The sequence below is a fragment of the Protopterus annectens genome, chromosome 2.part0 (assembly GCF_019279795.1).
Source record: "Protopterus annectens isolate FY-2018-M chromosome 2.part0, PAN1.0, whole genome shotgun sequence".
In the NCBI taxonomy this organism is placed as follows: Eukaryota; Metazoa; Chordata; order Ceratodontiformes; family Protopteridae; genus Protopterus; species Protopterus annectens.
The window spans coordinates 1,381,388,346-1,381,413,582 of record NC_056728.1 but is presented as its reverse complement, the minus strand read 5'-3'; the positions used below and the strand labels follow the sequence as shown (position 1 = coordinate 1,381,413,582).

The 25,237-nt window shown below is 38.2% G+C and overlaps 1 protein-coding gene across 31 annotated transcripts in view; it reads right to left on the bottom strand.

The window, feature by feature from the left end:
• ANK2 (ankyrin 2) overlaps positions 1 to 25,237 on the bottom strand; it is a 3,034,032-nt gene that overhangs the window by 513,063 nt on the left and 2,495,732 nt on the right. For 18 of the 31 annotated variants that reach the window (XM_044061567.1, XM_044061562.1, XM_044061555.1 and 15 more), the window contains 3 exons: positions 24,904 to 25,002; positions 23,818 to 23,972; positions 17,862 to 18,073 (listed from right to left, as the gene is read on the bottom strand). In XM_044061567.1, coding sequence (XP_043917502.1) covers positions 17,862 to 18,073; positions 23,818 to 23,972; positions 24,904 to 25,002 — 466 coding nt within the window. The remainder of the gene's footprint in view (positions 1 to 17,861; positions 18,074 to 23,817; positions 23,973 to 24,903; positions 25,003 to 25,237) is intronic. The other 13 variants (XM_044061564.1, XM_044061568.1, XM_044061566.1 and 10 more) reach the window with 1 other exon arrangement.

The window sequence follows — 25,237 nt, the reverse complement described above, 5'->3', positions numbered from 1 at the left end:
TATGTTCAGTCTTGCCTATGTAAAATGCCTACTGTTGGTGGAGAGCAGACTTTGCTGGATGAATTAACTAAACTTATTTGTGCCTTTTTGGCAAGCGAAAATGATTCCAGTTTTGACGTATCAGTTCCTTGTTACCAAGTGCAACAGCAACAGGAACGTAATACGTCTGTGAGTGCATATTGGGGTTACAGGAGGTGGAAACGATCAGGGCAGAAGTGAGAACACCAACATAACTCGACCTATTTCCACATCAACCCACAATTCAACCCAAAATTCGCACAATGTACGTAGTGGAGATCGGAATGGATTTTTGGATTTGGAGAAATATAACAATTTAGACCTTACGGGTTGGCTGTCTGAAAAAGTACAGGACAGTGTGAGATCACAGGACATTTTTAGACTAACTTCATTGTCATACATAGGTATGTGTTACAGTTTAAAAGAAAATATGTTGTTTTTTGACTGAAAGCATTAAGACGAAGCACGTCCCTAAGGGGTTAAGAATCAACAAATTTCCCAATAATACTATGGAAGGAACGGAATGGTTTAATGACTTAACAAACATTTTTAATGACTGTCTTTGGCCTTAATGAAGGCATTAGTAAAACACAATGATGGCATGTTAAATATATTAAAGGAAGAAATTGATGTGTTAAATGACAAAATTAAACAAAATTTGCTGTTCACAGTATTAGATAGTAAACATAAATATATGCTGTTATTTAGAGATGTTGATAATGCCTCACATAAGAATTATTTAAGGAAGATGAACAAGTTAAAAAGGGATGACATTGACTATCAGGGAAAAAAGAGCATATACTATTGGGTCACACTCTAATTACAACAGTAAAAACAAAGTTAATAGAGGGAGTAGACAATATACAGGCTATTACCAAGACAAACATAGGAGGAATGTTAATGATAGGGATAGTGTGATTGAGGAAGACCACAATAGGGAGAATTCCCCTTTAGGAATGGAGGGACTGAGGAGGTCCGAGAGAATCAAAAACAGGGGGCGGGGGTTACGACATACACCCAAGCAGCGGGGAGACGGAGGTATGGATCCCAGGGAGAATCCAACATTCCTAGGAGTTACAATTGATAGTAAATGATGAAACAACTGATATCCATGCAGACAACATGGATCCAACTACAGAAATAGAGACTTTCAGAGAAGGTGCAATTATACAGAAACATGGTGCAGAACATACTTTAAAAGAGTTTCATATACATAATTACACTAAAATTGAAATACAGCAACAACACTTTGATCTATTTTGGAAAGGCTTCACATTTATACCAAAGAAAAGGGGTAACCTAGGTAATACTATGTTAGATGTGAAGCTCTTTATGCGGAAATTAAATTTACAGGTGGAATTTGGAGGGAATTTACAAACAGGGGCCAATATGTTTAAGAAAAGGAGTACATACAACCCCCCACTTCTTCCAGAGCTAGTGAATTTCAAAACTATGGTCACTAATGAGATTAGGGATGTGTATAGAACTAAAAATATTTCAACAAAAATTTGTCAAGAGAAGAACAAGGGATATTGGATCAGATGAAAAATGATGGTTCACTGAAAGTGATGAAACCCGATAAGGGTGGGGGGGTAGTATCAATGTACTAATGGGATTATGCAGCAAAGATGTTTGATATTTTGAACATGGAAGGGAGATATGTACAGGTATCCCAAGAAGAAGTTAAGATAGCATACCTCAGTATTGATTTAATTTTAGAAGACAATCTTTTACAGGGTAGAATCAATGATCAGATCCTGACTTAAAGTGTTGATTTGATACCAACAACGTCAAACTCAAAGCTTATTGTTATTAAATAAAAACAAAATTCACACATCTATCATATACACATTGTGTACATTTGTATTTTTTACTTTTAAGTTATTAAAGTTTTTTTTTTGATTTTTATGTGACATATAGGGGTTATAAGTATGTTTTTTTTTTAGTCAGTGTGAGATCATTTCTGATTTAACCAATCAATTAATGGGTGTATCTTTTTAAACATAATAGGATGTGATGACAAGTGATTCTGATAAAGTTTCCTGTTTGGAAAAGAAAGAGCTCAATCTGACTATTGGAATAAATCTTGTTTTATTATTCGACAAATTGTCGTTTATCTTTATGGTGTGGCTGCCTTCATTGGGTGCTGAGTGTTGATCAGACCTTGTGTGAGGTTATTTGGCATTTTTTGGTACGGTCATTTCATCCTTGTTTTACAAGTTTTGCCAGAAAATGCTTCTAATGGCACTGTCAATTACTTGGGTGTTGCTAGCTAGGTTAATATGGATTTGGTAGAGTATTGGTGGCTTTATGTTTTTTAGCATGTATTTAAAGTAGGATAACCGTCACTAAATAAATAAGCCTTGCTTTCATTTCCATTTATTTAGTAATTCACAGGATAGCTCCTTTATGGGATAAGAACGTGGAAGGGGATTTATACTATAAGTGGATGACTCCTCAAATTCAGGTACATATGCTTAAGGGGATAAAGCACATAATAGTTTTGATATTGCTAAGTCCATCTCTGATAGTTAGATTTAGAGGATACTTAAACATGTAAATCTTTTTAGGTAGCATTCATTTACTTGTGTCTGTAGTGTGCTAAAGTCAGTTTTCTTAAGTTAACGAAAGTCAAAAGGTATTAACTTACTTATAAACAGGCATGCTTCTTCTATTACTCATGATTATTGATCTACTAAACACAAAACAATAAAATGAGAAGGATTTCATCTATCTAAACTTGTATCAATAAACATATCTATATTTTCTTTCTGGTGATACTAATGTATTAATAAACTTACATCTATATTTTCTTTCTGGTGATACTAATGTAATGTAACAGTTACACATATAGTTCTTTCAGATTATGACCATTATATTCAAAGAAAAAGGAGTGAAAAGACAAAAGGTGCAGTTCAGATGATGTTTGTTACCTACATCTATACAAATGTCTTGTTAAAATGATTGTGCTGCTTTCTCCTTAGATTAATATACGGAGAAATTTACATGAGCTGTGGAAAGTCATACTACATCCATACATCAAGGGGGCAGTAAAGAGGAAAAGGCTAATTATACTCTAGCTCCTTTTCTTAGGCCATTTATTGCCTTTTTAAGGAGAGTGTTTGTTTGTTAGTTTATACATACTTTGTGGACCAGGACAGTTCCAATAGAACAAAGGCCTCTCTTCATGGGATACTCGTGGTAGTGCTCAAACTGACTAGAGGAACAGCTTTTTAGCTACTGAGCAGCAAAGCATAAGTTTACATTTACCTAGAAGGATTACCACATGGAAAAAAATCAATACAAAAACAGATGAATTTTTATTTGAAAAAAATAGTTAACACATAGGTAAGTACTAGACTAGATGCCCCAGTGGGCAGTTTTAAGCTTAGCCAGTTTCCCTCAAAGGTAGGAATCAAACTCTGTACCTTGTGTCTGTGAGGTATAAACACACTAACTATTATGCTAACCCCCACCCATATTGTATTCATGCTCAAATACATTAAAAAGATAAATGGAAAGTATACTATTGTTACTACTTTCATGACATGAGAAAAAAGGCATTCAACTCTACAAACTAATCCTAGACTAGCACAAAGGTACCCAAAACTTCATTGTACACTGGAAAGCCTTCATATTTCAGACAAATGCTTCAAGAAAGAATGCAGGAATTAATTTCCAGCTTGTCCAATTCAAAAAGCCACTTAAAAATTTGGAAAGTCAGTAAATAAACCTTGGTTGTCAAGAAGATTAGTGCATTCATTAACAAGCAATAAAATATCTTCCAGCTTCATTTCAGTACCCCAGAGTATTCTATTGGATAATACAGACTGCAAATTATTAAAAGAAAACCCAGATTAACAAACATAATGGTTTGGATGGAAAAGTGACAAAAATCCCAATGTCAGGAAGTTTGGAATTCTGCAGTAGGTCAAGCAAAAAGACAAATTATTGGTAGACAACAACCCATTCTAAAAAGTCACTTAAACCATACCGCTCAAATGTCCAGATTTTCAATGAATGTCCACATTTTGCCTTATATTTTTGATCTGTTCCTCATCAGATTTTAAGTTTTCCAAGTTCATTGAGGATTGATAACCTCTGAATATTGATATCTACTTGAGTTTCAGGCTTTATATACTTTGAAAAATACATGCTAATGCAAAACCTATTACTCTAGCAACTTTCTAAGATAATAAGAGCATTATTTAAAATTTTCTATCTGATTCTGGGCCTTTGTTCCCTCATTATTTCTGGTTTTGTTCAGATTTCTAGCACGTAGAAGTTGGGAGGTATGGCTTAAACTGAACCTTTGTAGTATGCCTAGTACTAAAGGGCTCTATATGTTAGTATAACAAACTGCCAGAATAACAAGATAGTGATACAGCATTAGTTATAGCAGTGCAGTCACTGCAAAGGGTTGCATAACTTTACCACACAAATACTAAGGGTAGAAATGAAAGCAAGACCGATAAAAACCAATCCAAACTCAAAATACTTCAAGCAAAACTTTCCTGAAAGCAGCAAGCATAAAAATATATCATAAGAAATTGTCCATGTTTGTCCAAGGTGGCAAATCTTCTGCCATCTTGTATGACTACATTTATTTACAACATGGTTTCTGCAGAGGGTGTTAGATACCACAGCCTTTTAAGCTAATCAATTATGTAAAGAAAAAGAATGACAGAAGTAAATTCTGGTCACACATTTCCTGGTCTTTATAAAATACTTTCATATAGCACAGTTTGCTAGGTAAGCAAGTAAATCTTAACTTAATCCTTTGGATTTTTAGTGGTTTGACATCTACTGATATTTATGCAGACAAAGGTTAAAGGGTTATCTTCAGCATCTGATTTCTCTTGTACTACTGTGCAAATATGCCAAGTCAGGTTTAGGGCTCCTGACTTTCATCCTTTACGTACATGTATGGTAAATGCATTGTGGAGATGAAGACATGCATATTGCTGATTGGCCTCCGCTGTAAAAGGACCTGTGTCCAGTCGGAATTTCCCGGTAAACAAATGTAAATAAATAAATAATAATAAATAAATACATAAATGCATAAAATCTAGATGGTAAGAGTGGGTACAATAAAATTCACACTACCTATATAACATATACACACACACACACACACACACACACACATATATATATATATATATATATATATATATATATATATATGGATGTAGAAGGGTTATACTGTAATATACCTCACAAAGAAGGTATGCATCTTTTCAGATTATTTCTTAACAAATACACCACCTTCTCAAAAATTTTAATTAATACACTGTATTTTAGTTGAAATGGTACTGAATAATAACTTTTTCTTCTTTAATGGACATATATACAAACAAACCATACAAACAAACCAAGGGAATAGCTATGGGTTCCAGGATAGCACCTGGTTTTGCTAATGTTGTCATGAGCACATGGGAATTAGAAAAATTAAATACCTTGAAGAACTTTAATCTAGTACACATTTATAAAAGATTTATTGATGATGTTTTTTTTTGCGTGGCAGGGTGACCAATCTTCTTTAGACCTTTTTATTTCTGATTTGAGAAACAGTTTAGGTTTTTTTAACTTGATTTTGTCTGGAATAGGGTCTTCTATTTCCTTTTTAGATACACAGATATACTTACTATCTCCTAATACAGTATGTTCCACTATACGTAGAAAAGAGACCTATACAAATAATCTGCTTGATTTTACTAGCTCCCATCCATATTTTATAAAAAGGAACCTTGTCAGAAGTCAATTTATTCGCATCTATATAATTATCAGTCAAGATTATGACTTTCAAAAGAATGCTGTTTTGTTAAAACACGTTTCTTCGAAGAAAGTACCCTCCATCTGTTATTAACAATATATGTAATGAGATCTCTAATGAGAGACACACTAAATATTTACCTATTTTACTACATGGTTTTACACCTAATACTTCAAAACCAAGTAACATTAACATAACCCTTAGTTTCCCATTACCTATCTCTAGGGACATGTCACAAATTAGAAATGTCATCTCGAATAACTGGGATTTATTAACTGAATCACAATTTATGTCAGCTGCTATTTGCACTGCACCTACCTTTTCATTTAAAAGAACCAACACCATAAGAATGAGTTTAGAAAACAGAGATTTACCTTTTCTTATTAATTCTACTTCTACTTCTAACTCTCAAAATGGGATGCATTCATGTAATAAATGTGTGGTATGCCCTAACATTTTCATAGGATCTCAATACACATTCACACATTGTAATTATACTATTAAGTTTTCAAAATATTTCTTCTGCGATTGTACAGCAGTAGTATATGCAGGTATTTGTGCATCTTGTAAAGCATTTTATGTAGGTAAAACTACAAGAAAACTTTTAGATAGAATTAAAATAGAATTAAGGAGCATCTAGGAGCCATCAGGGCAAAAAACTTAAATAATGCCCTTGCTAAACATAGCAATTTTTTGTATTTCTTTTAGTAAATTTTACTTCATAGTAGTATTAGAACAAGTTGACTGTTTTTTGGAGATTGGGAATTATATTTAGAACTAAGAGAATTGAAATGGCAATTACTGCTTAATTCAGAAACATACCCTGGACTGAATGAAAGTGTTAATATTAAATGTGCTTTAAAATGGAAGATTTAATTCTATTTTGACATTGTTCTCTTTCTACACAATGTGATTGCATCCAGCCTTGACCTTTGACACACTTGTAAGTCATCATTTGTACAGCTATATGAATATTCATGTTTCCTACATGTATATTTAGTGTGCACACTGTATATTTGTTCAATGATAAGCTAACACAAGGGAGATTTTATTTAATATTCATGCCCCTGTCATTCATATGTATGTTCATGGTTATTATGTTAAGATGACTAGCACAGTTTAAATATTGTCTGGTTGTACTATTGGTTACTGTACTAATAAGTAGTTCATTGGCTTTTTGTTAACATGTGACTCTAGTTACATATAATGTAAGTATTGTTGACTATAGGTTATTCTGATGAAGCTCTTCCACCTGAATGAGTGAAAGCTTAATCATCCATTCAGTGCCTGAGTTTTTATTTCCTTTCTACTAGCTCATTATTAATTACTACGCCTAAAAGAAGTTTGAATTTTTATATATATATATATATATATATATATATATATATGGATTCACTTCATAACACTGAAAACTCAAAATCCTGAAAATGAGAAAACTTCATAATATAGAAGACCAAAACACTGAAACTTCAAAACACTGAAAACTCAAAACTCAAAACACTGAAAACACATATCATACATATACTGAGTATCAATCATAGCACTTTCCACCAAGTGTAAGCAGGGGGCAAGCCCCCCTGTTCCCCCCACATCCCTGCTACTTAAATATATCAACTCCAAGATTGCACTTAGTGTAGTTAAGTGCAGTCTTGGAGTTGATATGATTTATGTTGTTTAAACTCAGTATATGTATGATATGTGTTTTCAGTGTTTTGAGTTTTCAAGATTTTGAAGTTTCAGAGTTTTGGTTTCAGTGTTTTGAGCTTTCAGTGTTATGAAGTGAATCCATATCTTCTTCTTTCTTCTTCTTTCGGCTGCTCCCGTTAGGGGTCACCACAGCAGATCAACTGTTTCCATTTCTTCCTGTCCTCTGTATCTTGCTCTGTCACACCAACCGCCTGCATGTCCTCTCTCACCACATCCATAAACCTAATCTTAGGCCTTCCTCTTTTCTTGTTACCTGGCAGCTTCATCCTTAGCATCTTTTTCCCAGTATACTCTGCATCCCTCCTCAGCACATGTCCAAACCAACATAATCTTGGCTCTCTGACTTTGTCTCCAAACTTTCCAACCTGGGCTGACCCTCTAATATACTTATTCCTAATCCTGTCCATTGTCGTCACACCCAGTGCAAATCTTAACATCTTCAACTCTGCCACGTCAAGCTCTGACTCCTGCCTTTTTGTCAATGCCACTGTCTCCAACCCGTATAACATAGCTGGTCTCACTACCCTCTTGTAGACCTTCCCTTTCACTCTTACTGGTACTCGTCTGTCACAAATCACTCCTGATACTCTTCTCCACCCACTCCATCCTGCCTGTACTCTCTTCTTCATTTCTCTTCCACACTCACCATTACTCTGAACTGTTGATCCCAAGTACTTAAACTCATTCACCTTTGCCACCTCTACTCCCTGCATCCTCACCATTCCTCTGTCCTCCCTCTCATTCACACACATATATTCTATCTTAATCCTGCTGACCTTCATTCCTCTTCTCTCTAGAGCATATCTCCATCTCTCCAGGGTCTCCTCCACCTGTTCCCTACTCTCACTACAGATCACCATGTCATCTGCAAACATCATAGTCCACGGGGACTCCTGTCTGATCTCATCTGTCAACCTGTCCATCACCATTGCAAATAAGAAAGGGCTCAGAGCTGATCCTTGATGTAATCCCACCACCACCTTAAACGCATCCGTCACTCCCACCGCAGAACTCACCACTGTCACACTACCCTCATACATATCCTGTACCACTCTTACATACTTCTCTGACACTCCTGACTTCCTCATACAATATCACAACTCCTCTCTAGGCACCCTGTCATATGCTTTCTCTGAATTCACAAAGACACAATGCAACTCCTTCTGACCTTCTCTGTACTTCTCCATCAACACTCTCAGAGCAAACATCGCATCTGTAGTGCTCTTTCCTGGCATGAAACCATACTGCTGATCACTAATCATCACCTCCCTTCTTAACCTAGCTTCCACTACTCTTTCCCATAACTTTATGCTATGACTGATCATTTTAATCCCTCTGTAGTTACTACAGCTCTGCACATCACCCTTATTCTTAAAAATTGGTACCAAAACACTTTTTCTCCATTCTTCAGGCATCCTCTCACTTTCCAAGATTTCATTAAACAATCTAGTTAAAAACTCCACTGCCATTTCACCTAAACACTTCCATGCTTCCACAGGTATGTCATCTGGACCAACAGCCTTTCCATTCTTCATCCTCTTCATAGCTATCCTTACTTCCTCCTTGCTAATCCACTGCACTTCATGATTCACTATCCGCACATCATCCAACCTTCTCTCCCTCTCATTCTCTTCATTCATCAACCCCTGAAAGTACTCTTTCCATCTGCACAACAGACTATCCTCACTTGTGAGTACATTTCCCTCATTATCCTTTATCACCTTTACCTGCTGCACATCTTTACTAGCTCGGTCCCTCTGTCTAGCCAATTGGTACAGGTCCTTTTCTCCCTCCTTAGTGTCCAACCTTTTATACAACTCTTCATACGCCTTATCCTTAGCCTTCGCCACCTCTCTTTGCCATGCACCTCATCTCCTTATACTCTTGTCTACTTTCTTCATCTCTTTGACAATCCCACTTCTTCTTCGCCAACCTCTTTCTCTGTATACTCTCCTGTACTTCTTCATTCCGCCACCAGGTCTCCTTGTCTTCCTTCCTCTTTCCAGATGTCACACCAAGCACCCTTCTAGCCATCTCTCTTACTAGCTCTGCTGTAGTTACCCAGCTATTCGGTAACTCTTCACTGCCACCCAGTGACTGTCTTAACTCTTCCCTGAACATCACCTCACAATTACCATATATATATATATATATATATATATATATATATATATATATATATATATGGGTCTAGGACACATGCTCGACTAGCATATGTCTGAATCACAAAACACTGAACACACATACACGAAAGCTTCGCCCCCCTGCACCCTCCACACCCCCCTACTTTATTATTCTCACTCTGAGATCACACTATAGAGGGGAAAAGGGAATTTTCCCTTACCTGCACTGTAGTCCGATCTATGAAAAAGGCACACATACACGGAAGTGCTTGTTGATGTTAAGCGCTTTCGTGTATGTGTGTTCGATGTTTTGTGATTTGGACATATGCTAGTCGAGCATGTGTCCAGCTCCCATATATATATAAAGCAGTAAATAAACCCCATTTGTTTTTAAATAAGTTCTTAGGATAGAATGTTCACTTTGCATGTTATTCTGAGCAGCAGAGGCAGTAGTTAATGTGAGGAGCCCTGTACTACAGCCTGCCTTCAGCCTCTGAAGCAAAAGGAAACATCACTCGTAAGTTTATTCCTGAAAGGTTCTCATTTAAACTCCACACCCAAGGTCCAAGGCTGGTAGTATTCAAAATAGGTGTATACCTTTACATGAAAATGAGCTGGCTAGAGTCACTTGCATGTCATGTGGTAAACAGGAGTTTCTGATAATTCAGTTTTCAATACAGACCTCATGGAATCTAAATCAAATGGTGATAATTAGATTCTTGAAACCAAAATATGCAACTCAAGTGTAACTGGGTTGCGGGAACAGTTACTATATATATATATATATATATATATATATATATATATATATATATATATATATATATATATATATATATATATATGAATCATTAGTATTAATCATTCAAAGATTTGACTGGACTGTAGTAGCTAGACTGTGTGGTTTCCCTGCACTTGAGCTCTAAAACCAGCATTTTTACATTAAGAGGGTTTTCTGGCTGCTCTCTTGTGGTAGATGTGTGTTGTAGCAAACCTATCTGAGTTGGGGGCTGCCGGCTGAAAGCTTATTGTGTGTTTTACTCATTGACCTGTAGACCTTGCTTGTGTAAAACTTGTTTTTTGTACTCTATATCAGCCCAATGTTTGTATGGGTTTGTGCTCAATTCCTCAGAGCTGCTCTTGGTTTGGTGACTTTGTCTTGGAGTTACAGAGAATCTGCCACATCTAAAGCCATCCACTGCTAAACGAATGATAATAAGTATCATTTTGTACTTCCTCTGATCATTTTTACTGTATTTCATAAGACTCTTGTATTAATTGTTATATTTCTCACACTTCTGAACTGTTTCCACTGCTGCTGTAGTACTTATGTATATTGTGTCTGCTAGTTTTATAGGACTGTAGTATCCAGACTGAGTTTTCCCAGTACTTGAGCTCTAAAACCAACATTTTTACATAAAGAGGGTTTTCTGACTGCACTTTTGTGCCAGAAATGTGCTGTAGCAATCTAATTTGAGTTGGGGGCTGCTGGTAGAAAGCTTATTGTGTGTTTTCCTGATTGGTCTGTAGGCCTTGCTGTTGTAAAACTTTTTTTTCTGATTGTATATAAGCCCAGTGTTTGCATTAAGCTGCTCTCTGCACAGTGGCGATTAGCAGTACCTTGTGTAGATGCAAACACATTCAAGGTAACATTTTCCTTACAATAACCATCTCTCCAACTTTCCCCAGCTCCCTCACTGCTCTAGGAGCACCTGAGCTGCACACAGTGCACTATCGCCTTGTTAGATATCTGCAGGTCACACTGAGTATAGCACCCATTCTTTGCCCATGGGCTATCATCCAGGACCAGTTAAATCTACCCATACTTCTCCCTGGTTAAACTCATGGCAAAAAACTAAAATCATGGATAAGCACTTTCAGCTATCTCTGTAGCCAGCCTGGTGGAAATGGGGATCCTGAGGCAATGTAAGAATTGTCTCATGTATACTGACAACCACTTAATCCTGAAACACACAGACACAGTAAGTGAGAGTTGTAGTTACACTATGAAAATTAAGACATGACTCTCACATGCTGAGAAATCAAATGACAAACAGGTTGTCAGCACATGCAAATTATGTCCCTCACTAAATAAGGTCTTGACACATAAGGTGGGAGGTTGGCATAATGATTAAGGTATTTACCTTACAAACACAAGTTGCAGGGCTTAATTTTGACATGGGGTAACTGGCTAGCCTTAAAATGGCCTACAGGGACAGTTAGCCTAGTACTAATCTATGAACATATGAACCTATAACCCACATATGTGGAGGTACTCACAAGTAACTTACCAAAACCTCAGAGGCCTCCCAGATGCTGCCTTCAGAAAACACTTGCAAACAAAACCAAGTTAACACCAACTACTACACATAAAAAACACATCACAGTGCCTCCACAAGCAAGCCACTAAGATGAAACCCCACACAGTCAAATATTTTCATCACAGGAGACTCCATTGTGAGACACACAGATGCCTCCTCACTAGGTTGGATAAAGAAAGGGTTACAGTCAGTTGCTTGGCAGGGACCAGCATTCACAAGATCACACAGGCACTCAGGTCACTCAATCACAAGTATCAGTATGACTCAGTTATAGTACATATGGGTGTGAATGACCTGAGATGCAACTCCCTGGACTAAATGAAGACATACATGATGGACCTCTATGAATACATGTCGCAGGTGGATATGAGCATCGTACTGAGCAGCACACTACCCTCACCAAGGGTGATATCACAATACAAACAGAAAATGATTGACTTCAATAATTGGCTTAGCTACTGGTGTCATTCCAAGAGGATCTCGTATTTCCCAGCCTGGGACGACATGATCGACAGACCACACTGCTTTGTCAGAGATGGTCTGCACCTGTTGCTGCTAGGCTTCAGAATACTGGTAAAGCCATAATCCATCCCTATAACACTTTTTTAGGCAGTGCCAAACCAGCAGACCTACCAATTTAGCAAATTCTTTTAATGCCAAGCTGAAGGTACTACTGCTGAATGCTAGGAGTCTTAACAAGAAACTGCACTCTCTGGAAGCTCTTCTCACCCTGGAGAATGCTGATGTCTGTGCAGTTACAGTAATGTGGTTCAAGGCTGAGGAAAAAAGTACCCTGGTGGTGCAAGGCTACAATGCTCTGAAAAGAAAAAAAAAATGACAGGAGGAGGTATTTCCATTTACATAAAAAAAATCACACTGCAAGATTGATAAAGCAGGATGACTTGCTTGAGCTACTCCATGTCCAGTAGACCACAGACAAAATCCCCAATAATATCATCAGTAGCTACAGGTCCCCAACCATGAACCATGAAAACAACTCTGCATAATTGAAATTACTGGAAGCACTTACAATTCAGCTCAACACACTATTCATGGGCAATTTTAACTACCCCTCCATAAACTGGGAAACATTCATGATCATTAATATGCAAGTTCAGAGATTCCTGGACTTTGTCAATGCAAATGTTCTAGAACAGCTGGTCCACACTCCCACTAGGGGTTCAAATATCCTTATCATAGTACTCTCAGATATGGTGCAGCATTGCATCCCCCCAGCATAATGTCCTCATTGTTAAGATCGGTCTCCTGTGAAATAAATGTAATGGTAGAACCCCCATTAAACCCTAAAACCTTTTCCAAGGCAAATTACATTCTATTAAGTGATAGCATAGGTAATTTTAAAGCTCACTTTAACCCCAAAAACATGAACGCCTATGCAGACGTATACACAAATGCCTGTACAACCACTTAAACAAATGCATAGAAATGGCAGTACCCAACCAAACTAAACCCAGATCTATTCAGAAAAACAAGTCACGCTGGTGGACCCCTGTCATAAATAGATTATACAGTAGAAGGAAGAAATTCCTGTCTAGAAGCAAGTGGGAAGATGCACAGCAGAGAAAAACAAATTCCTCATTAGTATCAACAAGCAAATCAAGGAACTAGTCAAGTCCTCAAAAGCTATATGTGACACTAAAATAGTCTCCTAAGCAAAGGATAACCACAACACATTTTTAGTTATGTTTGAAATCTTAATGGAAACACTCAACAATAAGCTTAGTTGGCTGTAGATCGCATTACCTACACTCAGCTAGAAGAAATATCAAACCTGTTGGCCAATAAATTAAAGCTGAAGACTTCACACCCTCATCACTTCCAGTCACTCCCTATGAAATACCCCTACCATTCCTTTGCCTTTTACCACAAAAGAACAGGTCATCACTGCACCCTCTAAAACTAGAAACACTGCATCAATGGGCACTGATGGAATCCCAGGGTGCCTATTAAATAGCTTGAAACATGACATAGAAGCCCAACTTGGATCTCTATTAAACCATGGTCTCCAAACAGGCTTTGCCCCAGCAGAGTGGAGGACAGCAACAGTCATCTCTCTGCACAAGAGGGTACCAGCAACAGAGCCAGGAAGCTACCAACCCATAAGTCTCACTACTTCATATGCAAGGCTATGGAAAGGATAATCTTGGACTTGATTAACAATAACATAGGAAATCTCCAGACGTTAGACCCAACTTAGTTCAGTTTTGTCAAGGGCAGGTCCTGCCTGCTCAGTCTGGTGGTCTTCTTTGAGAAGGTCACCCAGGTCATGGATGAGGGTAAGACAGTGCATACCACCTATCTTGACATGGTCAAGGCATTTGACCTAAAACCCCACTTTGGTATTTATAGATAAACTCACAAAACTGGGCATAAACCTCTACGTTACCAGATGGATAGCCAACTGGCTCATGGATAGGACTCCTGTTATTAGAGTGGGGGAATCCACATCCAGCAAGTGGCCAGTCACCACAGGAGTACCATAGGGCTCAGTGATGGACCCCCTACTGTTTGGGATATATTTCTCAGATGTGAAGACAAATGTAGATGACCTTTGGATGACCGAGTTTGCTGATGATTGCAAGTTGGGGGCAATCACTGAATTCCCAAACAATGTTGACATCCGACAGAAAAGACTGAAGCATACTAATGATTGGTGTCTGAGCCATGGTCTCAAACTAAACATGAAGAAATACATAATAATACCATTTGGAAAATCAAATACCTCTGCAAATTACAACACTGATAACACCCTCCTAAGAAAGGACCCAGTGATGACAGATCTGGGTACTCAGATAGTCAGTAATCTGAACTTTGACAACCATGTGTCCACAGTGGTGAGAAAATCCTTCAATGTGGCTCAGCTTATAAGTAAGCGAATGGCATCCAGATCTAATGATGTCATAGTACCACCATACTCGGCCCTCATCAGACCAATAGTTGAGTACAATCCTCCCTTTGGAAGGTATGTCAACAGGCACCTGCAACAGTTGGAGCATCCTCAGAGGTTTCTCACCAAAAAAGTACAGCATATAACCAACATGTCATATGCAGACTGATTAAAAGCCCTATGAATGTATTCAGTTTCCTACCAACTACTGAGGGGTGGCATATGCCTGACCTACAAGGCAGACTTTGACCCAGCCCTGATGGAAATGTTGCATATTCACAAAACTAATTACCAACTCCAAATAACTTGCTCTCTAACATGAATAGATCATGCTGGAAAGACAGATATGTGTCCCAGAGATTGCACCTCCTCTGGAATAGTCTTCCTATTCATGTGAAGCAGAGCCCCTTCCTGACCATCTTCATGCACAATCTGGACCAATGGATAGAAATCCCAAATTTACTCCTGGGGTGCAGCGAATGTCCTTTATGGACAGAAGCGGTCTGTAAAAATTGTCAAAACCATGCTTGCTGACCCTTGTTATATTTTCCTGGGATAGAAAATTGGATACAATCTGGTTTAAACTGGACAGACTTGTAAGGGCTCTTGAGTCATTAGCCTAGTAATCTCCTATGAAACTATGTTGCAGGAGTTCAGTGAGGCTTGGAACCTTCCATCAATGTAAATTACTGTTGTAGCAGGCATTTTAAGGGAGAAAGAAAGAAAGACTATAGAAAATGACAGAAGACTGTACATGTTGCAAAACAATTGTGCCAACCAGTCGCAGGTGTCAACCAACTTCATTTCATACCTGCCTGCTGCAGAATTTGAGATCAAGGTGTTAGTCTGTCACAGATCTTACAGCTCACATTAGGACAGTGTGCCTAAACTCGGCACAATAGCTGCCCACCATCTGTTTTTCTCCAAATCTCCCAAACTTACTGTCTGGACTTCCATATGCTGGTTTGTATCATCCATAAGAAGAATAATTATACTCATGCTCAACATTGTTTTTTAAAATTCCTGTTCATAATTATCATAGCCTACTGCCTCACTGGCTGCATTACTCACAACATTGTGCATTTCCTTGGATGACTACATGTCTGCAGCAGTTAAGTGAATATTTAAAACATGAAAAATGAAATATCTGCAGTATCTCTGGAGTGTCAACATCAACACCATTCAAGACTGTTAAACTGCTTTTGTCTCTCTTTTAGTCTTCAAAGCATCCATTTTTCTTACACAATCAATATATGTATGAACATTTCAGTCAGCCAATCGCAATCACCCATTTAGCATTTCAGTTATTCATCAAGGATGTTATTTCTCTAGAACTCCCTTCTGTAAGACTGAGTATTTCAAGGGAAGAGAAACTCATCAGAGTTCCAAATCCTTAGAGAAAATGACATGGATTTGTAGTGCAATTGTAGAGGCATACAGACCAACAGAATGGGCGTATAGCTAATGTAGTCCGAAAGACAATAACCTATCAGTATCAGTATCCTTCCACTCATGCAAGCATAGTCATGAATACATAAACAGAAATGATGCCTTTGAGAGACTCCCAGTTCATCAGTTGGCTTTAGTATCCAAATAAAAGATTAAAAGCAGCAAAAAAAAGAAATGGTGGGGGGGGGCAAGTTCACCTCCTCACACTCTTATTTAATCTAATTAACTCCAAAATCACACAAGCTCAGAGGAGGTTAAATAGCTCTGATGAAACAATTCATCAATGACCCACGAATCGCATAAAGATCTGAGCAAACACTGTAGCACAAAGGAGCAGGTAGTGCCACAGTCAATAAGCCCATTAATATCCCCCCATGTCACACATGTCTGTTTGGTTAACACAGTCCTGAGTATTCATCTCATTGTCTGCTGATGAAAGTCAATAACAAACTGTTCTCTTATTTATACTATCCTAAAATTAAAATGGATTACATTTACTTAACCTGTCAGCTACCTCACCTAGATCATACAATTTTAACATATGTGACATTTAATAAGTTTGTATTATCCATTGTATGCAATTTCCTGTCTATTGTTATGTACATTTAACCTCTTTATTTATATTATACGTCTGACTTGAAACATATAATGTGTTATTGTTTACTGTTTACTTTGTCTTGGAGCTTTTCTCCCCAGGGCTTGGCTGAAAAGGGGCTTGTGTCCAGTTGGAATTTCCTGGTAAACAAATGTCAAAAAAAAATAAATAAAATTTATTAGCACATTGGCTTCTCCAGTCATGCAATTACTGGGCAGTACACAACTGTGCATGTTAGGATATACTGAATAGACATTATAACTTGGAAGGTGTGAGACATGGCTGGGATTCCAATAGAAATAATAATACTTTGGAGGTGTTTGAAGAATGACTGGAATTTTCTCTTTCATCTTGTGCCTTTTCCCAGGAATCATACCTGGCCTTTAGAGAATAATTATCAAAATGACATCTATTACCCCACTGCATTTTTCCTATATTATCTATTACATAATTTTATATTTTTTATAATGTATTCATTTATCTTGTTTGTTCAAATATATATTTTTTCCTTCAGCTTCCCTTGTAAATGAGTACTAATAAATAAAACCCCTGCCAAATGGGGTCTGCAGTAATGTCCCACTTTATAGGAAGCAGGAGCTAGCAACAATTGGAATAGGAATGATTGATGATTGAGAATGACGATAGAAAGATTAAGGTTTTTAAAGCATTTTACTCTAGGGGTATATATTTTAATTTTTTGAATGGCAATGTAATTTACTTATTAGTTGATCAAAATGTGGTTTAGTACTTAACAAGCAGCACCATTGCACTTGCTTTATCTGATGAAGTCTGTTTTTAACTGACGAAAATGCTATGTGGATTATTCCTGCATTTATGTTCCTGAATTCATTTAATAAAGCCTGCTTTCAACTTCAGTGTTGTTGTCATGCCTTCCTTCAGTGCTAGCTGGTTTGTTAATTGGAATAGGAATGTGTTATGCTTTGCATTTAATACACTTTCCTACCTGTAAGCCAACTCTGATCCGCTTGGTTAGGGCTCCTTCTGGAAAAACTGCTTGAACCTGTGGTACCACTGTACTGCTTAGCACACCTCCTTCAGGGCCAATCAGATTATTGTCCTGCTTGACTCGAGATACCACTGCAAAGTACTGTGGGAAGTCTCTGGTGATGATGCGACAAATACGTTTCTTCTCCAGTTCTTCTGGTGAATCCAGTACTATAAAAGTAATGATCACAATGTTCAGTGAACATTTTACATATAAAAAGCCAACAACAATGACAAATCAGAGAAAAGTTGGGTGACATATCTTATGCTTAACTTAACATGCCCAGAAATAAACTCAAAGGTAATAATCACCACTAATGACATGCCATTTATAGTGTTTGGAATAAGAAAGTAAAGTAATTGGTTACTCTGTTAATTGTTTAAATAAAATCTTGATATTGCACTGCTGTTTACTGCAGCCCTGTGAAGTAGAGGAGTAGAAAAACAAGTGATGCTGGAACGGTAAAAATAAGCGATGCTGACATAATAAAAACAAGTGATGCTAGAACAGTAAAAATAAGCGATGCTGACATAATAAAAACAGGTGATGCTAGAATGGTAAAAATAAGCGATGCTGACATAATAAAAACAAGTGATGCTGGAATGGCAAAAATAAGTGATGCTGGAATGGTACACATACGTGATGCTGAAATAAAAAAAATGTGTGATACTGAAATGTTAAAAATAAATGATGCTGGAATAGTAAAAAAATAAGTTATTCTGAAATAATAAAAAAACAAAATGATGCTAAAATGGTAAAAATAAGTGATGCTGGATGGTAAAAACAAGTGATGCTAGAATGGTATAATAAGTGATGCTGAAATAAAAAAACAAGTGATGCTAAAATGGCAAACAACAAGTGATGCTGGACTGGTAAAATAAGTGATGCTGAAATAGTAAAAATAAGTGATGCTGAAGTAGTAAAAATAAGTGATCCTGAAATAAAAAAAAGTGTCATGCTGTAATGGTAAATATAAATGATTCTGGATGGTAAAAATAATTGGTGGGAATGATAAAAAAAACTACTGATGTTGGAATGGTAAAAATAAGTGGTAGGAATGGTAACAATAGTAGTGTTGCTGGAATGGTAAAAGTAAGTGAGTAACAGCAGGAAAACATTAAAGCCAGATCACACTTCAGTCCAGTCTTTTTCAGAGCGAATATTCAATCAACATACTTGATGAATTAGGCTAAGGATACTAATTTGACTGAATGTTACAATGGTCAAATGGCAGTGTTTGAACAGAGTGAGACTGTACACTAATGGCTAGTAGGAAATATCTCCTTTTTCCACTGTTGTGTGATCTCATAGTTAGCATATACACAGTTGCAAGGGTGTGGGGGACACACTTAAAGCAAGTGTATTTTATGACTTGTGGTGGGTTCGAGGTAGTACTTCCAGGTTTCTACTAATCTTCAGTGGAAGTGTATTCAAATGGGTTATGTCAGTATAAGTGTAGTCAATGACTGCGTTATTCATGTGAACACTGTGCCCTACTCTTTGCTGAGTGCACTTTTAGTTGACACGGTAGTTAGGTAGCTTGTTTAGTCAATTTTTGGGTTGATCACCTTTGTGGTGGCTGACTATGCCTTGGCTGAGTACAGTGCACTACAGGGGAGTACACTATAGTCATGTTTTTGCAGCCATGGAATTGGTACATAAAAGTAAGGGAGGGGTGAAGGCAAAGACCCCAACATTGAGGGTTGTAGGGTGGGGAGCCCCTACTTAAATATCTTGTTTAGGTATATTTCTAGAGTCTTTTGTCTGACTGCAACTGAAGAAGAAACAAACATGTGCAAGTTTAGTGTGATATGGATAGAGGCATACTGCTAATTTCTTGGTAGCAAATATTTGCGTTTGATACCTTGTGCAACTCAGTGGACAGTTATTTATTGCTGTCTGACAGTCAACTGAGGTTGTGTTCCACATATACAAGCATACATGTACACATATACACACACACACACACACACACATGTATCTATATATATATATATATATATATATATATATATATATATATATATATATATATATATATATATATATATATATATATATATATATATAGAGGTTCCTAGGTAGGTACTAGGCTATCTGCCAGAGGGCATTTATAAGCCTAGCCAGAGTGTGTCGGCTTTCACCGCCCCATTGATTAACTGATCCTCTGTTAAGCAGAGCCAATGAAGTGATCACAGGGCTGTATTTTCTGTTACCCATCCACTCGTCAAGGTTTCTCTTGAAGAGTGTTAGTGAGAGGCTCTGCCTGATGTAATTTGCATGGGGAGTCTCTGTGACAGGAATCTATCCCTCCAGCATGTTCTATTTATTGTAGTGGTGAGGTTTAGCTCACTAGAGCACGTGGCTCGTAGTGACATGGATTTCTTTAGGTGGAGCATGTCCATCAATTCTAAGTTAGACATGGCTTTGTAAGTCAGGCAGAGATCACCTCTGAATAAGCAATATGCCATTGAGTACAGCCGGAGTTTTTTCAGTCGGGCTGCATAGGACATATGTTTGAGGCCAGTAATTCTCTTGGTGAGGTACTTTTGTGGTCTTTCCAGCTGTTGGAAGTGTCTTATGAGGTACATCTCAAATGGGGCATTGTACTCTATGATGGGTCTAATGAGTGATGAGTAGAGGGGCACTATAACTTATTTATTTCTAGATGTGAACCCTTTAGTAATTATATGGGCCACACAGAAGGATTTTCTAAATACTTTGGCAATATGATTGTCAAAGGAGAGATTACTGTCTACCAGGGTCCCCAGATCTCTTATTACCTCTTTTGTATTAAGGGGGCTGCCACCTGTGTGGTAATTCGTGGGTGTTTTGTTTTTCCCAAATGGGATGGCTATGCATTTTTTGGCATGTAGTTTGAGGCCATGACTTTAACACCAGGTGTCCATCTCAGTAAGACCCTTTTGGAGGATGTCCGTGTCAGCCAGAGAGTCAATTATGGCTCCCAGTTTGCAGTCATCGGCAAACTTGGTTAGCCATAGTCCTCCTGTGTTTGCCTGTACTTCTGAGAAGTATATGCCGAACAGTAGGGGTCCCTGGACCGAGCCTTGCGGGACACCACTTGTGACTGGTTTACAGTCGGACTTGGAGCCCGCTATTCTTACCGTGTGAGTTCTGTCTGTAAGCCAGTTGGCAACCCATCTCATGACATAGGGGTTTATGTTCAGGCTGGTGAGTTTTTCTGTAATACCCGAGTGGGGAATGGTGTCAAAAGCTTTGGTGAGGTTATGGTAGGCTGTGTGAACTACCTTTCCCTCATCTATGGCCTTGGTGACTGTCTCGAAGAAGTCAACCAGTTTTAGTAGGCATGATCTGCCCTTAACAAAGCCGAACTGGGTTGGGTCAAGTGTTTGGAGGTTCCCAATGTCTTTGTTAATGAGTTTCATGATGATGAACTCCATAGCCTTGCAGACCAGGCTAGTCAGGCTTATGGAGCAATAGTTACCAGGGTCAGTTGTGGCCCCTCCTTTGTGGAGAGGAATAACCATTGCTGTGTGCCATTCTATGGGCACGTAGCCTGTGGAGAGGCTGAGGTTGAACAGCGTGTTTAGGTGGGGGGTTAGTTTGTTCTGTAGTTCGTGTAAGACACAGCCTGGGACACCATCTGGTCCCACTGATGCTGTGTTTTTGGCTTTTGAAAGGGCTGTTTTCACCTGTGCATCTGTGATTTTTGGGACACTACACTTTTCCGGTATTGTTGTGGGCCCTTTTGGAGGTGAGAGGTGGTGAAGTTTGCACTGAATCTATCTGCTAGGATGTTGGTAATATCAGTAGGTTCAGTATATTTTGTGCTATTTTGCACTAGTTCAGTGCATATCTGTGAGTTGCCAGTGAGATTCTTAACATAGCTAAAGAAGGCTTTGTGGTTATCTTTTGAATCCTTAGATATTTTTCTTTCGAAGTTAGCCTTGGATGATTTCATGAGGGACCTTAGTTTCTTACTGATACTGATTAGGGATGTCTTTCCTTCTTGGGATTTTCTTTTTTTCTGAACTAGTTTCCTCCTTCTATTGTATAGCCTGTTTATTGCAGGGGTCCACCAAACTGGTTTCCTTCTCTTAGAGGAGTGAGTCTTGGTTTTGCTAGGGATGGCATGATCCATGCATCCTTGTAGGTAATCATAGAGTGTATTTGTAAAGGTTTCTGCATCTTGGGCAGCATTATCCTTTAGTGTGGGGGCTGTGAAACTTACCACCTCTGTCTTAAGTAGGGTGAAGTTTGCTTTAGAAAAGTTTTTTACTGTGGTTTCTTTAGTTGGGGGTGGTGGTGGGGTGTGGACATCCAAAGTGAATAGTTTATGGTCTGATCTAACCAGTGAAGGGTTGACCTCCCGTGTGGAACATCTATCGCCCATGTTGGTGATGACCAGGTCCAATATGTTTTCACCTCTGGTAGGGGAGTTTACCAGCTGATTCAGGGCATTTGAGTTGATAAATTCCAGGAAGCGCTGGGCCTGGGAATTCGTACTCGAGTAGTTTTCCCAGTGAATGGTAGGGTAATTGAAATCGCCCAATATCAGGGTGTTCGGTAGGACCTTCATGTTTTCCAGTGTCTCCAGAAAGGTGGAGTGGTGGCCCTGGGTCATGGAGGGTGATCTGTAGCAGGCCACAATTTGCATTGTAGATTTGCTTTATGTTAGTTGCACATGGATGATCTCAGAGGTATCATGCTGCGCCACTAACCTGGAGGTGTAGGTATCCTTGATGAATATGGATACACCCCCTCCTTTTGTGTTTCGGTCCATGTTCTGTGGCCGAAACATGTGGTATGAGTTGTAGCCCGGTAGTGCTGGGGTGCTCTCTGCAGCCTCGACCCAGGTTTCAGTTACTGCACAGATGTCGACATTCTCCATACTGAGGAGTGCTTCGAGCGCATGCATTTTGAGATTTGAACTCCTTGCTTTAGTAGTATTTATTTTTTCTCACTGATGCTTAAATGAAATGGTCAGCAGATCCTGTCACACCATAATGCTTTAGACAACAGAAAAAATGTCCTTCCATTGTGGTATTCTTGAAGTTAAAATTTGTATGAATTCATAAATAGCAACATTTTTGACTACAGGATTAAATGCTCTTTTCAACACACATGTAAATTACAGCACATCATTTGTTGTTTCCGTAATATATGGCTGGTCATATTTAAAATGTTCTGAAAATTTATTAGCTTTATATCAGTATGTACTGAATTCATAGCTGAACATAGCTGAACATAACCTCCTGCCCAAAATATATTCACTTTTCTAATAATCAGAATCAGACCTTCCTCTCACATGTTATAACGTCTACTTATAAAAGTTGTACATATGGATTCTTTCAACAAAATGTTCTTTTTGTTTTTCCATACTGCAAAAGATTGTCACAACTTTCTTAACCATAGAAATAGTATCCCTAGATGCGTCTGCATTTTTTACTTTTGTTGCTTTTTACTTCTCTAGTATTTATGTAAATCTTTGCTACACTGACCCTAAAATGTTTCTCTTGTTTTGGCAGAGTCCCCCCTCTCAGAAATGGTCCCACAGTCCTTTTACAGTAAGTTAATATGTGTGGTTCACACATTAATTTTGACAGACAGCATTCTGGCTGCCTTCTCCTTCACTATGTGAATAGTTAATCAGTTCTAATCCGTGAAAATCCATCTTCCCAACGTTTTCACTTACTTCACTAGTGTTTCATGCATCTTCTTTTAGGTAAAGAAAGACAAAAATAGTGGAAATGTTTTACTTGTAAGTGACCTTATTTTCAAAGTGGAGGATGCCAAGAACTAACACCTGTTTACTTAGTTTGGATGTTTTTTTTAAGTCACCACTAAACAGGCCATTAACTTGTGTTGTGTATGAGACAGCAGACATGTTGGGGGTGTTTCTACCAGAGGTGCACATACTGCTTCGTCTCACCTTCATCCATGCCATTGAGAATTTCGTTCAGCTCCTCCTCCGTGTATTCACAGTAGTGCTCCTTCCAGTTCTCTCCTGTCTCACTGCGCAGGACAACAAGCTCTCTTTCCTTCCCACGCAGCGCTGCAAAGTGAGGAATCTCCACTATCACAGGCCTGAGTGAAGGACAAACAAAGGACAGTGAATGTCAGACTGGAAAACATTGTAAAGACTGCAGCACAGCAAGTGGGTCTGCACTTTTTCTGTGTAATTTGCCACTAATAATCATGTGAGCCCTGATGCAGAAACATACACATAACACTAGTCTTACTCAACTGGGCTAAGTTAAGAAAAAAGCTGAGGAAAAGGAGACATCACAATACCAAATCTAACATCCAAACAGACTGTGATGTTCCACTTAACCATATTACTCAGCTAGAAATCTTAATTTAGAGCTACTGTTCTGCAGCATACTCAGTCCTGTTCTGGCAGTAGTGGTCCAGTCATTGCAGTTACTGTGAAAGGAAGTACTCAATCCATGTCAAGCAAACTGCAGTACGAAACATAAAAGCAATAGAGTCGTGTTATATGTCTGAGAAGTAACAAGAGGTTTTACTTCTAAAATGCTCTTCTGAAACAAATGGACTGCATTTATTTCCTGCTGTACAATCAGCTGATCATTCCTTAAAGCAGCTGTCACTGAGACTACAAAAAACATCTTTATATATGATCTTGCAGTTGCTTTGCTAAAGATTGAAGTACTTCTCTAAAAGACACACTGAATCATATAAATTAGTATTGATCCTGCAACAATAAAGACTTCATGCTATGCTTTAACACAAAAAAATGTTTAATTCACAAGATTCTAACTCAGGAGGGGAGAATGTACACAACATATGGAAATCAACATCTACATACCACAGCTGCTAAAAATAAAACAGTATCCCACAGAAAAGTACAAAAATAAAAATAAATAAAAAATAAAATAAAATAAATCATGAGGGGGAGAAAAAGACTAGGTCACTGAGAACTGAAAGAAATAATAGTACACAGGGCAAGGAGAAAATGAGGAGGCCAGGAGCAACTGACTGCTTTAGTTTCTCCTACCCAATGAATTTGGTTCCCGGTGGCCCGAGCTGAAGGATTCGGCTAACCAAGCTTTCTCCCTCGTTAAGAGGGGGAGGAGCTGTAGGAAGATGAAGTTTACTGATCACATCCAGAGCAGCAGTGAAGAGGAAAGAAAAAAGAGTAATATGATACAAACCATTTGGGTTTCTCTGAGCAACAATGTTTGCAAAATATATCCCGCTAATGCATGACAGTGAGTGAGTATGCAACCTTATTTCTTGTGGATGAAACAGTCACAGTGTCAAAACAGAGGGAATATAATACAGGAAACAACACAGAAGCAAAATAAACCAACTATTTTGAGGAGGTAAAG